Source organism: Salvelinus sp. IW2-2015, linkage group LG13 (assembly GCF_002910315.2).
Source record: "Salvelinus sp. IW2-2015 linkage group LG13, ASM291031v2, whole genome shotgun sequence".
In the NCBI taxonomy this organism is placed as follows: domain Eukaryota; kingdom Metazoa; phylum Chordata; class Actinopteri; order Salmoniformes; family Salmonidae; genus Salvelinus; species Salvelinus sp. IW2-2015.
In genome coordinates this window covers 49,874,544-49,889,552 of record NC_036853.1, presented here as the reverse complement: position 1 = coordinate 49,889,552, position 15,009 = coordinate 49,874,544, and the positions used below count along the sequence as shown (strand labels likewise).

The following is a 15,009-nucleotide window of genomic DNA, read 5'->3' as shown; positions in this document are numbered from 1 at the left end:
TTTATAACTGGCTGTGAATTAAACGTTGCTGTGTTATCATAGGGAGTTACCATCTGAGTGTGTGTGCACGTGTATCTATACCTGTCTGTGTCTGTGTGCATGTTACATTTGTATTTTACATTTTAGTCCTTTAGCAGAACGACTTACAATAAATAGCGAGTGCAACATTTTCATACTTTTTTTGTCCTGTGTACTACATGTGCGTGCATGACAGTACAAAATACTATCCCTTGATGAACATCCAGGTTTACCTCTTACCCCCTCCCAACTGGTTAATCATTCATAACTAGAGGCCGAGAATCAGGGAAAAGTGGGGAACAGGTCAGATAAAGTCCACCTGATATGAGGTGTAGCCAGCAGGTCTCAGACATTCATTCGGAGGTTGTTAAGGCCACGTACTACCAGAGATGGCGATAGTTTTGGGGGCTTACACGTGGGGCTGCTGGGGATGAGCCTCTTCGTTTCAATGCTGACCTACGCCACCTACCAGCTACTCAGCAGTTATCTGTATAAATGGAGGGAGATGAAGCCCATACCAGAGATTGAAGGCACATACCCCCTCATAGGGAACGCACTGCAGTTCAAATCCAACGCCGGAGGTGAGAGAGGAGAGGTTATGAGGGGGGGGGGGAGACGAGAAGGGTATTTTGAAGAGGGGTTGCTTTTATTAGTTTAACATTTGGGTTCAAACCATGATGACATAAATGATGCCAGCCTTTCCATAATAACTTTAAGAAGTACTTGTTAACACAAGAAAGAAATTAATCAATTGATTCAAAAGATATTGTGAATACAATATCCAATTTGAACGGTGAATCACTTCAATCTGTTTGTCCCAAATGTCCTAGAAATGAGGCTGTTCTCATTAACACAATATATTGTTTGCATTGTTGCTGTATGGAGATTCGTTGCACGGCAACTTATTCAGACCTGGAGTGACTGTTAAATATTTTGGAGGGCCCCCCACTTTAAAGATGCAATCTGCAGTTTATACAACAACAAAGCGGTCAAGCTGGCACTGTTTTGGTAAAAATCTGATTGGGCTGGAAAATGAAAATGTAACCACTCAACTTTATAGACATAGCTATGGATTCAAGGACTGACCATCCATGATATAAAAATTATAGTTTTAACCATGTTTTGGTTTATAACTGGCTGTGAATTAAACGTTGCTGTGTTATCATAGGGAGTTACCATCTGAGTGTGTGTGCACGTGTATCTATACCTGTCTGTGTCTGTGTGCATGTTTACATTTGTATTTTACATTTTAGTCYTTTAGCAGAACGACTTACAATAAATAGCGAGTGCATACATTTTCATACTTTTTTYGTCCTGTGTACTACATGTGCGTGCATGACAGTACAAAATACTWTCCCTTGATGAACATCCAGGTTTACCTCTTACCCCCTCCCAACTGGTTAATCATTCATAACTAGAGGCCRGRRWATCAGGGAAAAGTGGGGAACAGGTCAGGATTAAAGTCCACCTGATATGAGGTGTAGCCAGCAGGTCTCAGACATTCATTCGGAGGTTGTTAAGGCCACGTACTACCCAGAGATGGCGATAGTTTTGGGGGCTTACACGTTGGGGCTGCTGGGGATGAGCCTCTTCGTTTCAATGCTGACCTACGCCACCTACCAGCTACTCAGCAGTTATCTGTATAAATGGAGGGAGATGAAGCCCATACCAGAGATTGAAGGCACATACCCCCTCATAGGGAACGCACTGCAGTTCAAATCCAACGCCGGAGGTGAGAGAGGAGAGGTTATGAGGGGGGGGGKGGAGACGAGAAGGGTATTTTGAARAGGGGTTGCTTTTATTAGTTTAACATTTGGGTTCAAACCATGATGACATAAATGATGCCAGCCTTTCCATAATAACTTTAAGAAGTACTTGTTAACACAAGAGAGAAAATAAATCCATTGATTCAAAAGATTTGTGAATCAAATTTCCCATTTGAACGGTGAATCCTGTTAATCTGTCCTAGAAATGAGRCTAGTTATAAACCCAATATATTGCCTGCATTGTTGCTGTACTGAGACTCGTGTAAATGTGACCGTCTTCACAATCCATGCGGCGCATCACAACAACAATGATCACGCTACACATTAGTAACTTCTTCTGTGGTTTATCTTCTTCCGTTCCTGATACCGCACGGCAAAGCAATGCACAAGTTGGAAAAACTCCAATGCATACAACACTGCACTGCATCCTTGTCTGGCAGATGAGTCGCAACTGTGCGAATTTGCCTCCCATTGGAATGAATGGACTTCTGCYGGAACACATACAGTTTGACACAACTGGTGTGCACGAGGCTTGTAAGCCTCATTCACATTATGTCTGAGCAGTCCATTGCGTTGCGCCGGATGTCATTCATTTCAATGGGGTCCGTTCGCAATGGAGTGGTATCACAGCAGCAACATTGTGCTATCTCAGCGCCCCCTTGCGTTGAAGGCTCTGTTGCGAAACGGATTCTGTATACGATTCTTTTTTCCCCAACTTTGTGTCGTCTTTAGCGCAGCCAGAGTCTGTCAATAGAACAGGAAATTACCAAACCACAGAAGAAGATGAAAATATGTGGTTTTCGGTGATGGCTTTATGGGATAGCTAGCAACTTGTAAACAATTACCCATTCCTATAAGTGAATAATATTTTAATAGTAATGTTAAATAATACACAGTGGCTGTTAACYAATTATATTACATGACTGTTGCCTCTCATTTAAGTTTATTGTGATGGTACTGACATTTGTTTTTGATAATTATTAAGTGGAGGTTGCTAGCTACAGTATCGTCAACCTAGCCTTGCTTTTAGCTAGCTAGCTAATATGTACGCTAGCGTGACTAGCTAGAAGTTAGAGAAACAAGTTGAGAAAAAGTAACTTGACAAAACATGTTTTATTATCACCTGAAACAATATGTTTATCCTGTCTTGAATGAAAAGGTCATATTTTGCAATCTCCCAAAATAAATGTGATCTCTGACGAGAGACTAGCCTCCATCTTGTCTTGCGTTGTGAAACCCTATGCTCTCCGTCCAGTAGCAGGACGAGACTGCGTGAAAACGAAGTATGGCGTAATGAGATGTATACGGGGCATTAGACCTTGTGACTGTGAAATACATTAGAGGGCCCAACGTTACGGGCAAGGAATGGGCAACCAACTATTAAAGCTATGGTTTGAAAAGCTACTATTAAAAAGCTACTATTAAAGCTATGTTTTTTTCTTCTTCTATAACTTCATAAAGAGGAAGCATCGATCTAGATTCTAGAGAATTATAAATGTGCAGGGCAGCATTGTAAGCAACATCTAAAATGAATCTTTCCAAGTGAAACATCACAAATGTATTCAATATTTGTCAGTATGTGTGTTTGTTTGCACATTTAAGTGTTTCTGTGTGTATGCATGTGCATGACAAACAGGTCAGGATTAAAGTCCACCTGACATTAGGTGAAGCCAGCAGGTCTCAGACATCCAGTTGGAGGATGTTTATGCCACGTACTACCCAGAGATGGTGATCGTTTTGGGGGCTTACAATTTGGAACTGGGGGTGAGCCTCTTCTTTGCAATGCTGACCTACGTCACCTACCAGCTACTCACATTTACCTGTATAAATGGTGGAGATGAAGTCCATATAGAGATTGAAGGCACATACCCCCTCATAGGGATTTCACTGCAGTTCAACGCCGGAATTGAGAGTGGAGAGGAGACGTGGGAAGAGAGTAGCGAGGAGACGGGAAGAGAGAGGAGAGGACAGTAGTTTAGGGAGGGGAGATTCGAACACTCACTCAATCATCAGTCATTCATTGCTCTCCCAATCTACCTACATACAGTTGAAGTCGGAAGTTTACATACACCTTAGCCAAATACATTTAAACTCGTTTTTTCACAATTCCTGACATTTAATCAGAGCAAAAATTCCGTTTTTAGGTCAGTTAGGATCACCGGTTTATTTAAAAATGTAAAATGTCAGAATAATAGTAGAGAGAATTATTTATTTCAACTTTTATTTATTTCATCATATTCCCAGTGGGTCAGAAGTTTACATACACCCAATTAGTATTTGGTAGCATTGCCTTTAAATTGTTTAACTTGGGTCAAATGTTTTGGGTAGCCTTCCACAAGCTTCCCACAATAAGTTGGGTGAATTCTGGCCCATTCCTCCTGACAGAGCTGGTGTAACTGAGTCAGGTTTGTTGGCCTCCTTGCTCGCACACACTTTTTTAGTTCTGCCCAAATTGTCTATAGGATTGAGGTCAGGGCTTTGTGATGGCCACTCCAATACCTTGACTTTGTTGTCCTTAAGCCATTTTGCCACAACTTTGGAAGTATGCTTGGGGTCATTGTCATTTGGAAGACCCATTTGCGACCAAGCTTTAACTTCCTGACTGATGTCTTGAGAGGTTGTTTCAATATATCCACATAATTTTCCTGTCTCACGATGCCATCAATTTTGTGAAGTGCACCAGTCCCTCCTGCAGCAAAGCACCCCCACAACATGATGCTGCCACCCCCGTGCTTCACGGTTGAGATGGTGTTCCTCGGCTTGCAAGCGTCCCCTTTTTCCTTCAAACATAACGATGGTCATTATGGCCAAACGGTTCTATTTTGTTTCATCAGACCTGAGGACATCTTTCCAAAATGTATGATCTTTGTCCCCATGTGCAGTTGCAAACCGTAGTCTGGCTTTTTTTATGGTGGTTTGGGAGCAGTGGCTTCTTCCTTGCTGAGTGGCCTTTCAGGTTATGTCGATATTGGACTCGTTTTACTGTGGATATAGATACTTTTGTACCTGTTTCCTCCAGCATCTTCACAAGGTCCTTTGCTGTTGTTCTGGGATTGATTTGCACTTTTCGCACCAAAGTACATTCATCTCTAGGAGACAGAACGTGTCTCCTTCCTGATCGGTATGACGGCTGCGTGTCCAATGGTGTTTACACTTGCGTACTATTGTTTGTACAGACGAACGTGGTACGTTCAGGCGTTTGGAAATTAATCCCAATGATGAACCAGACTTGTGGAGGTCTACAATTTTTTTTCTGAGGTCTTGGCTGATTTCTTTTGATTTTCCCATGATGTCAAGCAAAGAGGCACAGAGTTTGAAGGTAGGCTTTGAAATACATCCAGGTACACCTCCGATTGACTCAAATTATGTCAATTAGCCTATCAGAAGTCTAAGTTGTTTAAAGGCACAGTCAACTTAGTGTATGTAAACTTCTGACCCACTGGAATTGTGATACAGCGAATTATAAGTGAAATATTCTGTCTGTAAACAATTGTTGGAAAAATTACTTGTGTCATGCACAAAGTAGATGTCTTAACCGACTTGCCAAAACTATAGTTTGTTAACAAGAAATGTGTGGAGTGGCTGAAAAACGATTTTTAATGACTCCAACCTAAGTGTATGTAAACTTCCGACTTCAACTGTATGTATCTACTATCTACCTCAGATAGTCAGAAGCTTGAACTAGTGAATGACTTCAGAGTTCTCTTTCTTTGGTTTCAGATTTCTTCCGTCAAGTCATTGGCTACACAGAGCAGTTCAGGGACTCCCCACTGTTGAAGATTTGGATCGGACCCGTACCCTTCCTCCTTCTGTTCCATGCAGAAACCATTGAGGTAGGCTATTAAATCAAAGAATTGACTTGAATCAACTTGATGCATAACACCTGAATGTTTTACAAAGTGTTTACACATGGTGAAACATACAAGTTGGTGTCACACTTGTTTTGAAACCTCAACATTTCTGCCTACTGAACACTACATCGTTTCACTCCGGAGATGGAAATCTACTCTCCATAAATAAGGTGGTAATTACACCACATACAGGTAGCCTGACAACCGATATATGGTTACTGCTATCAAATATCAAACCCTTCTGGCCTGCTGTATTGGGTTTAAGCGTGCCAATGCAAACATGGACTGTATTGAACACTAAATCAAATCAACGTATTTGTCACGTGCCGAATACAACCTTACAGTGAAATGCTTACTTACAAGCTCTTAACCAACAATGCAGTTTTAAGAAAATACCCCCCAAAAAGTAAGAGAAGAATAACAAATAATTACTGATCAGCAGTAAAAAACAATGGCGTGGCTATACAATACTAGAGTTGAATTTTCCATAAAAACATAATTTACTAAAGCAAAAATAATTAACTTTAACAATTATTTTTATAAGTAGTTGGGGTTTTAAGTTTTTATGCATTTGCTGTTAACTGTCTGTTGATGATGCCATGCCAATGACCAACGTTCCCTCAGAGAAATAAATCAACTATATTCGATTCTATTTTCTGTTTGATTCTCTATTTGATTCTGTTTATTCTATTCGATTCTGTAGACGGTTCTTAACAACCCTGTTCATATGGACAAGGCCTATGCTTACAAGTTCCTGCACCCTTGGCTCGGCACTGGTCTACTAACCAGGTGGGTGTTTCAAAACAGATCTCATTTGAGAAAGATCAAACGTATATATGCATTTGAGACAACGGAAAATATGTATTATAACGCAAGATAGGAACTTGGAATTCTTAGATAAGCCTTTGACAATTCTTGGGAAAACACTTCCTTTTTTTTTATGACAAAGAACAATACATTCTGAGAAACGGCAATACTTTCCAGTCAACACATTTCCTCCATATTTTCTGAACTCCATCGTTTGTCTATCTCTCACACGGTCTCTCTCTGTGTCACTTGTTCTGCATCTCCCTCTCTCTTCCTCCCCTCCCTTTATTTGTCTGTCTGCCTCACCCTTTCTTTGTCGCCCTCCCTCTCTTTTTCTCTCTGTCCCCCTCACCCCTCACCCCTCTGTCTCTGTCTTCCTCTATTTCTCCCCCCTTCCCTCGCTCCCCACCTCCCTCTCCCCAGCACGGGGGACAAGTGGCGGCGGCGGCGGAAGTTGCTCACCCCCACCTTCCACTTCTCCATCCTGACGGAGTTCCTGGAGGTGATGAACGAGCAGGCCGAGGTGCTGGTGGAGAAGCTGGACAAGGAGGCAGGCAAGGGKCCCTTCAACTGCTTCAACCACGTCACCCTCTGTGCCCTCGACATCATCTGTGGTGGGTCCGGGTCTGGATGTGGGGTGTTTCTAGTGGGTCCAAAGGCTCATTGGGTTAAAAAGATTTCCCATTCTTGTGGCCATATAAAATCAACTAAAAATATATATCAAAATTGCTACCAATCTTGCAATAAATATCAGTGGGAGAACAAGTATTTGATACACTGCCGATTTGCAGGTTTTCCTACTTACAAAGCATGTAGAGGGTCTGTAATTTTTATCATAGGTACACTTCAACTGTGAGAGACGGAATCTAAAAAATCCAGAAAATCACATTGTATGATTTTTAAGTAATCATTTGCATTTTATTGCATGACATAAGTATTTGATCACCTACCAACCAGTAAGAATTCCGGCTCTCACAGACCTGTTAGTTTTTCTTTAAGAAGCCCTCCTGTTCTCCACTCATTAGCTGTTATTAACTGCACCTGTTTGAACTCGTTACCTGTATAAAAGACACCTGTCCACACACTCAATCAAACAGACTCCAACCTCTCCACAATGGCCAAGACCAGAGAGCTGTGTTAAGGACATCAGGATAAAATTGTAGACCTGCACAAGGCTGGGATGGGCTACAGGACAATAGGCAAGCAGCTTGGTGAGAAGGCAACAACTGTTGGTGCAATTATTAGAAAATAGAAGAAAATGGAAGAAGTTCAAGATGATGGTCAATCACCCTCGGTCTGGGGCTCCATGCAAGATCTCACCTTGTGGGGCATCAATGATCATGAGGAAGGTGAGGGATCAGCCCAGAACTACACGGCAGGACCTGGTCAATGACCTGAAGAGAGCTGGGACCACAGTCTCAAAGAAAACCATTAGTAACACACTACGCCGTCATGGATTAAAATCCTGCAGCGCACACAAGGTCCCCTGCTCAAGCAGGCGCATGTCCAGGCCCGTCTGAAGTTTGCCAATGACCATCTGGATGATCCAGAGGAGGAATGGGAGAAGGTCATGTGGTCTGATGATTCAAAAATAGAGCTTTTGGTCTAAACTCCACTCGCCGTGTTGGAGGAAGAAGAAGGATGAGTACAACCCCAAGAACATCATCCCAACCGTGAAGCATGGAGGTGGAAACATCATTCTTTGGGGATGCTTTTCTGCAAAGGGGACAGGACGACTGCACCGTATGAGGGGAGGATGGATGGGGCCATGTATTGCGAGATCTTAGCCAACAACCTCCTTCCCTCAGTAAGAGCATTGATGATGGGTCGTGCTGGGTCTTCCAGCATGACAACGACCCGAAACACACAGCCAGGGCAACTAAGGAGTGGCTCCGTAAGAAGTATCTCAAGGTCCTGGAGTGGCCTAGCCAGTCTCCAGACCTGAACCCAATAGAAAATCTTTGGAGGGAGCTGAAAGTCCGTATTGCCCAGCGACAGCCCCGAAACCTGAAGGATCTGGAGAAGGTCTGTATGGAGGAGTGGGCCAAAACCCTGCTGCAGTGTGTGCAAACCTGGTCAAGAACTACAGGAAACGTATGATCTCTGTAATTGCAAACAAAGGATTCTGTACCAAATATTAAGTTCTGCTTTTCTGATGTATCAAATACTTATGTCATGCAATAAAATGCTAATTAATTACTAAAAACATACAATGTGATTTTCGGGATTTTTGTTTTAGATTCCGTCTCTCACAGTTGAAGTGTACCTATGATAAAAATTACAGACCTCTACATGCTTTGTAAGTAGGAAAATCTGCAAAATCAGCAGGTGTATCAAATACTTGTTCTCCCCCTGTATATCAAAATTGCTACCAATCTTGCAATAAATATCTCTGCATATGATTTTCCTTTCAGAGACTGCAATGGGAAGAAAATCTACGCTCAGAGTAACTATGACTCAGAGTATGTCCGATGTGTGTACAAGTGAGTCCTCGTCTTGAATGCAACAAACAGATGTTGTCATGCCCGGTTTTGTTTGGAAGTAGAGGGTATTGACTGCCAACCATTGCTCACTAGTCCCATCTCTCTCTCTCTCTCTCTCTCTCTCTCTCTCTCTCTCTCTCTCTCTCTCTCTCTCTCGTTGGTAATAGAGTGGAATCAAATTGCATCATATGAATATAATTTTCTCTACCTTGCATCCCTCCTACTGTCCCCAGGATGAGTGACATCATCACACGGCGACAGAGGATGCCGTGGTTCTGGCCCGACTTGTTTTACAACTACTTTGGYGAGGGCTGGGAGCACAACAGGAGCCTCAAGGTCCTCCACTCCTTCACCTCCAATGTGAGTCATCAGTCAATCTAAAAGGGGCTTTCGACTACTTAGCTGCACCCAGGGATATAAGCTGTCATCCATCAGACCTCATCCATCCAGCCAAGGGCCTGTTCAGAAGGATGACCATTACAGAATGTTCAGATAGAAATGTATTGTGTAGAACATCAATGATTGTCTGTATGATAGAATGAGAAATCCTGTCAGCTCTATTCATTATATTTCTATCTGCAATGTTCAGAAACATGTCAAATGTTTTCACTGAAAACACCCCAGGTCATCTACGAGAGGGCGGAATACATCGCCTACATCGAGTCGGACAGCGAATCGGACCAGGGAATGAGGAAGAGGCGGGCCTTCCTGGACATGCTGCTGAAGACCACGGACGAGGAGGGCAACAAGCTCACCCACCAGGACATCCAGGAGGAAGTGGACACCTTCATGTTCAGGGTCAGAGGTCAAAACCACTATCACACGCTCCATGTGGAATGTGTTCCAGATTTATCATTGGTGTAATTTTTATTGCCCCCGTCTTGCAGGGTCATGACACTACAGCCGCAGCCATGAATTGGGCCATTCACCTGCTGGGCTCCCATCCAGAGGTTCAGAGGAAGGTTCAACAAGAGCTTCAGGAGGTGTTCGGTAATCCCCCCTCTTTTTAACCCTAGAATAGCCAATTATGTGCTTTGGTAGTCACATGATATGTACCCACATGGGACTTCCTTTCCCAGACACATACATGCCGCTAGACCATGGGCTCTGCAGGAAGTACTTGGTAAAATCTAATCCCATAKTCTCCCGTCACYWTACTCGCTTCTCTTATCAAATGACGTCACTTTTGGTTCTCATCCACCTTGACTCTCGTTCAAATCCTTCTCTCACAGGTCAAAGTGAGTTCAAGCACAGTGGGAAAGTGTGGAAAGTCTCACCAAAGCAAAATTATTTAATGAACTGAATTAGGTTCTGTGGCATATCAAAATTGGCTGTTGTATACAGTAATAGCCTGATTTGTGAAGAGTTTTTGGAATGTCTTCCATCCCTGCCATGGCAGACCTGGCATTCAAACAAGCATTCAAATATTACCATGACGAGTATCTCTGACAGTAGATGCGGGTTCGGTGTAGTTACTATGATCGATGACAGAAGAACATAGCATCCATTCCTSTACCCCCATTCATAGCTATGTCCGATTGCCCCATCACCACAGAACATATATAATGGGATGTAACCTGCATTCTTGTACCCCCGTGTTCAGGTGTGTCCGACCGGCCAATAAACACAGAGGACCTGAAGAAGCTGCGCTACCTGGAGTGTGTCATCAAAGAGTCCCTTCGCCTGTTCCCCTCCGTCCCCTTCTTCGCCCGCAGCATCTGTGAAGACTGCCACATCAGTGAGTGACATGAATGACACATTCTTAACCATTAATGTTTATTTCAGTCTGTCATTAATTTTCTAACTTATTTAAATTTACAGGATTAGCTATACACTACTTTTAATTAATACTAATTAATGTACATATTCACAATGGGTGGCCTGTGCCATATGGAAGAGGAACCTAAAACCTTGGTTTATTCAGCGCCTTTCCATTTCAGTCATCTTGTTTAATACTTTTTTGTGGTTGTGTTAATTAGTTAATTTATTCACATGTACATTTTGTGGACCTAATAACCTAACTTGTTTCACATTTTTATACCTGTAGATGGTTTCAAGGTTCCCAAAGGTGCCAATGCCATCATCATGCCCTACTCCCTTCACCGCGACCCGCGMCACTTCCCCCAGCCTGAAGAGTTCCGCCCSGAACGCTTCATGCCTGAAAACTGCATTGGGAGACATCCTTATGCCTTCATCCCCTTCTCTGCTGGACTCCGCAATTGCATCGGTGAGAACAGGAAACATTCAAGACATTCAACTGAATAGCGCTTAAAGTACAAACATTTTAGAACATTTGTAAATCAACATCATTCCATTTGAGATCAACGACATACGATTTGTCACGTTGCTGTAGAATATCACTCGTATTTATCAATCTCAGGCTACCTTTTATCACCTTGGAACATAGACTTTTTACGACAGTGGGCCTCTAAACGTGTGTCCGGTGAGGTTGTCATCCTCACATGCTCTCGCTACTTTAATAATGGTTACAGATTAAGGTTAAAGACAATAAGGCATTTGAAATGGTGAAAACAAAATGGACAATTTAAAAGTGTGTTCGATGAGGATGTCATCCTCACATGCTTTGGTTACATCCCTACCCCCAGGTCAGCGATTTGCCATGATGGAGGAGAAGGTGATCCTGGCGTCCATCTTGCGCTACTTCAACGTGGAGGCGTGTCAGAAGCGCGAGGACCTCTGTCCACTAGGGGAGCTCATTCTTCGCCCCGAGAAAGGCATCTGGATCAAACTTGAGAAGAGGAAGCAGCAGCACTAGATCATCTAGGGAACTGTTTGAATACTTTAAAAGAGACCATTTCTTCCTCCCTCTGAAGTAATCGCTGATCTAACACTAATTGATAGGTATAAGTAAATAGTTATAGCACAATACTGTAGTAGTTATAGCACAATACTGTAGTAGTTATAGCACAATACTGTAGTAGTTATAGCACAATACTGTAGGTTTCTACTATCCAGGCAGGAAGGAAGGAAACATTCTTTAAACAGGGCCGAATAAAACCCTTAACCCATAGGCTTACATTGCGTTTTGTGTTCTCTCTGTATTACAGGAAAATCAAAAACTCGCAACTGCATAACTCGCAGAAAGTTATTGTAATCGTCATAAACAGGTTTCTGATTTCCAAAATCGTTTGAGTTTCCAAGTGGGAAACTAGGGGAACATTTATTTTCCCAACATTGACTTCAGATAGGTCTTTTTATTTTATTTATGGAGGCTGGTGGGAGGAGCTATAGAAGGACGGGCTCATTGTAATGGCTGGAATGRATTACATGGAACAGAGTCAAAGGTGGTTTCCATAGTTTTGTGTTTGATACCGTTCCATTTAATCTACTCCAGCCATTACAACGAGCCCTTCCTCCTATAGCTCCTCCCACCAGCCCCCACTGCTTCTGAGGTACAGACCATATTAACACATAACTATACCACCAAGAATACTTACCCTATCCGATAACACTTTACCACAACTTCATTTATAAGTCATGTGTTATTAACTTGAAAATGTGTTGCCACTTTAACTTGTTTTTCAAGCTCTTTGGATAGTATATTTTAATAAGAGTATTCTTATTTGTGCATTTTATTTGTTACGCTGGGGGTTTGAATTATAACATAGCCGAACTATGCCACCTTTTAATATCATAATGTCAGGTCCTCGAAGCTAAAGTCAGGGAAGGAGCATGGTAATGAACAGGCCAGACATCGTACAAAATCGGTTTTTATTTACAATCAGAAAAGATAGACAACTTTTTTTTTGCAAACATGAATGCGTCTGGGTAGACAAGCATAGCCTTGGGAAGAATGTTATGAGTTGAAATCCCCTATAATCGCATTATTAAATGCATGGAATAATTTATTATAATGGGAATCAAAAAACTCAAAGCAAAGGGGGGGGGGGGGGGGTAGAAAAAGCGTTCCATGCATCTATAATCACATTTGCATAGTGGCATACAGTTAAGCAGAGGGGTTTTTAGGATTTCCCCCCCCAAAAAAAAATCAGGTTCTGGAGAAAAAAAAGAACTGCAATTCTGTCATTTACATGATAAAAAAACATTATGTTAATGTCTTCTAATACCAGACAAATGACCGAAATGAGTGGCTACTCTGACAGTGAAACACTCAATCAATCAATCAAGTTTATTATATAGCCCTCCGTACATCAGCTAATATCTCGAAGTGCGTACAGACACCCAGCCTAAAACCCCAAACAGCAAGCAATGCAGGTGTGAAGCACGGTGGCTAGGAAAAACTCCCTAGAAAGGCCAAAACCTAGGAAGAAACCTAGAGAGGAACAGGCTATGAGGATAAGAGCGTCTGCTAAATGACTAATGTAAATGTAAATGAGGGTGGCCAGTCCTCTTCTGGCTGTGCCGGGTGGAGATTATAACAGAACTAAACAGAGCAATAAAACAACCTGGACTTGAATACAAACCAATAGCCCAGGCCAATGAACAAACATACAGATTGTACAATATTAAGAGGAATACAGTATATACACTGAGTGCACAAAACATCAGGAACCTTCCTAATATAGTTGCACCAGCTTTCACCTTCTGCATGGCACACGCACACAATCCATGTCTCAATTGTCTCAAAGCTTAGAAATCCTTCTTTAACCTGTCTTCTCCACTTCATCTACACTGGTTGAAGTGGATTTAACGTGTGACATCAATAAGGGATCATAGCTTTCACCTGGATTCACCTGTCAGTCTATTTCATGGAAAGAGCAAGTGTTCCTTTATGTTTGTACACATAGTGTGTGGTATTAACACACACACACACAGGTCAAAAGCTTTAGAACACCTACTCATTCAAGGTTTTTCTTTATTTTGACTTTTCTACATTGTAGAATAATAGTGAAGACTTCAAAACTATGAAATAACACATATGGAATCATATAGTAACCAAAAAAGTTTAAAACAATCAAAATATATTTTATATTTGAGATTCTTCAAAGTAGCCACCCTTGTGCATTCGGAAAGTATTCAGACCCCTTCACTTTTCCCACTTTGTTACTATACAGCCTTATTCTAAAATGGATGAAATAAAACATTTTCCTCATCAAGCTACACACAATACCCCATAATGATAAAGCGAAAACCTCACCTTATTTACATAAGTATTGCTATGAGACTGTCTAGCCCAAACCATGAAAAACAGCTCCAGACCATTATCCTGAGAAGGCATTTCCTCTGATCCAGAGTCCAATGGCGGCGAGCTTTACAGCACACCAGCCGAGCTTGGCATTGTGCATGGTGATCTTAGGCTTGTGTGCGGCTGTTCGGCAATGGAACCCATTCCATGAAGTTCCCGACGAACAGTTCTTGTGATGACATTGCTTCCAGAGGCAGTTTGGAACTTGGTAGTGAGTGCTGCAACCGAGGACAGACAATTTTTACCACCTTATGCCTGCGCCATTGTTGCTCCAGACATTTCGCCTTCAAAATAACAGCACTTACAGTTGACCTGGACAACTCTAGCAGGGCAGAAATTTGACGAACTGACTTGTTTGAAAGGTGGCATCCTATGACGGTGCCACGTTGAAAGTCACTGAGCTCTTCAGTAAGGCCATTCTACTGCAATGTTTGTCTATGGAGATTGCATGGCTGTGCATGATTTTATACACCTGTCAACAACGGGTGTGGCTAAAATAGCCAAATCACAAAAATTGAAGGGGTGTCCACATACCTTTGTGTGTGTGTGTGTGTGTGTGTGTTCCTGAGAGTATTAGCTTTCAGTGATGGGGTCATAATGTTTTGTAGCTTAAACCGTTAAGTTAGATCCACATTTCTAGGAATAAAAAAAATAAAAAACATTTGTGACTACAGGAGGTTACTCAGGTAACCCCGTTCTATGAACGAAGTGCAATTTTATAATCAGGCGACCCCCAAGTTTGGGAAAAACTGCAATAGCTTATCTCAAGCAAACTGACAGCCGCAACCAACCAGCTATCTCGGTGTTAGTGGAATTAAATAATTCCTCTAATGTACTCATTAATTAAAATCAATCTGTCTATTTATGAGAATTTGTAAGATACTTATTAACATAAAATAGACAGGATACAGTCTTAA

At 42.0% G+C, this 15,009-nt stretch overlaps 1 protein-coding gene across 1 annotated transcript; it reads left to right on the top strand.

Moving 5' to 3' along the window:
* Positions 1-1,480: 1,480 nt before the first annotated feature.
* Positions 1,481-11,776, top strand: cyp4v2a (cytochrome P450, family 4, subfamily V, member 2a). Its single transcript, XM_023998475.2, has 11 exons — positions 1,481-1,750; positions 5,505-5,617; positions 6,339-6,424; positions 6,866-7,056; positions 8,859-8,925; positions 9,159-9,285; positions 9,550-9,723; positions 9,813-9,915; positions 10,529-10,663; positions 10,973-11,152; positions 11,532-11,776. The coding sequence occupies exons 1-11, from the start codon at positions 1,492-1,494 to the stop codon at positions 11,699-11,701; spliced, it is 1,605 nt and encodes a 534-aa protein (XP_023854243.2). The 5' UTR covers positions 1,481-1,491; the 3' UTR covers positions 11,702-11,776.
* The last annotated feature ends 3,233 nt before the right edge of the window (positions 11,777-15,009 follow it).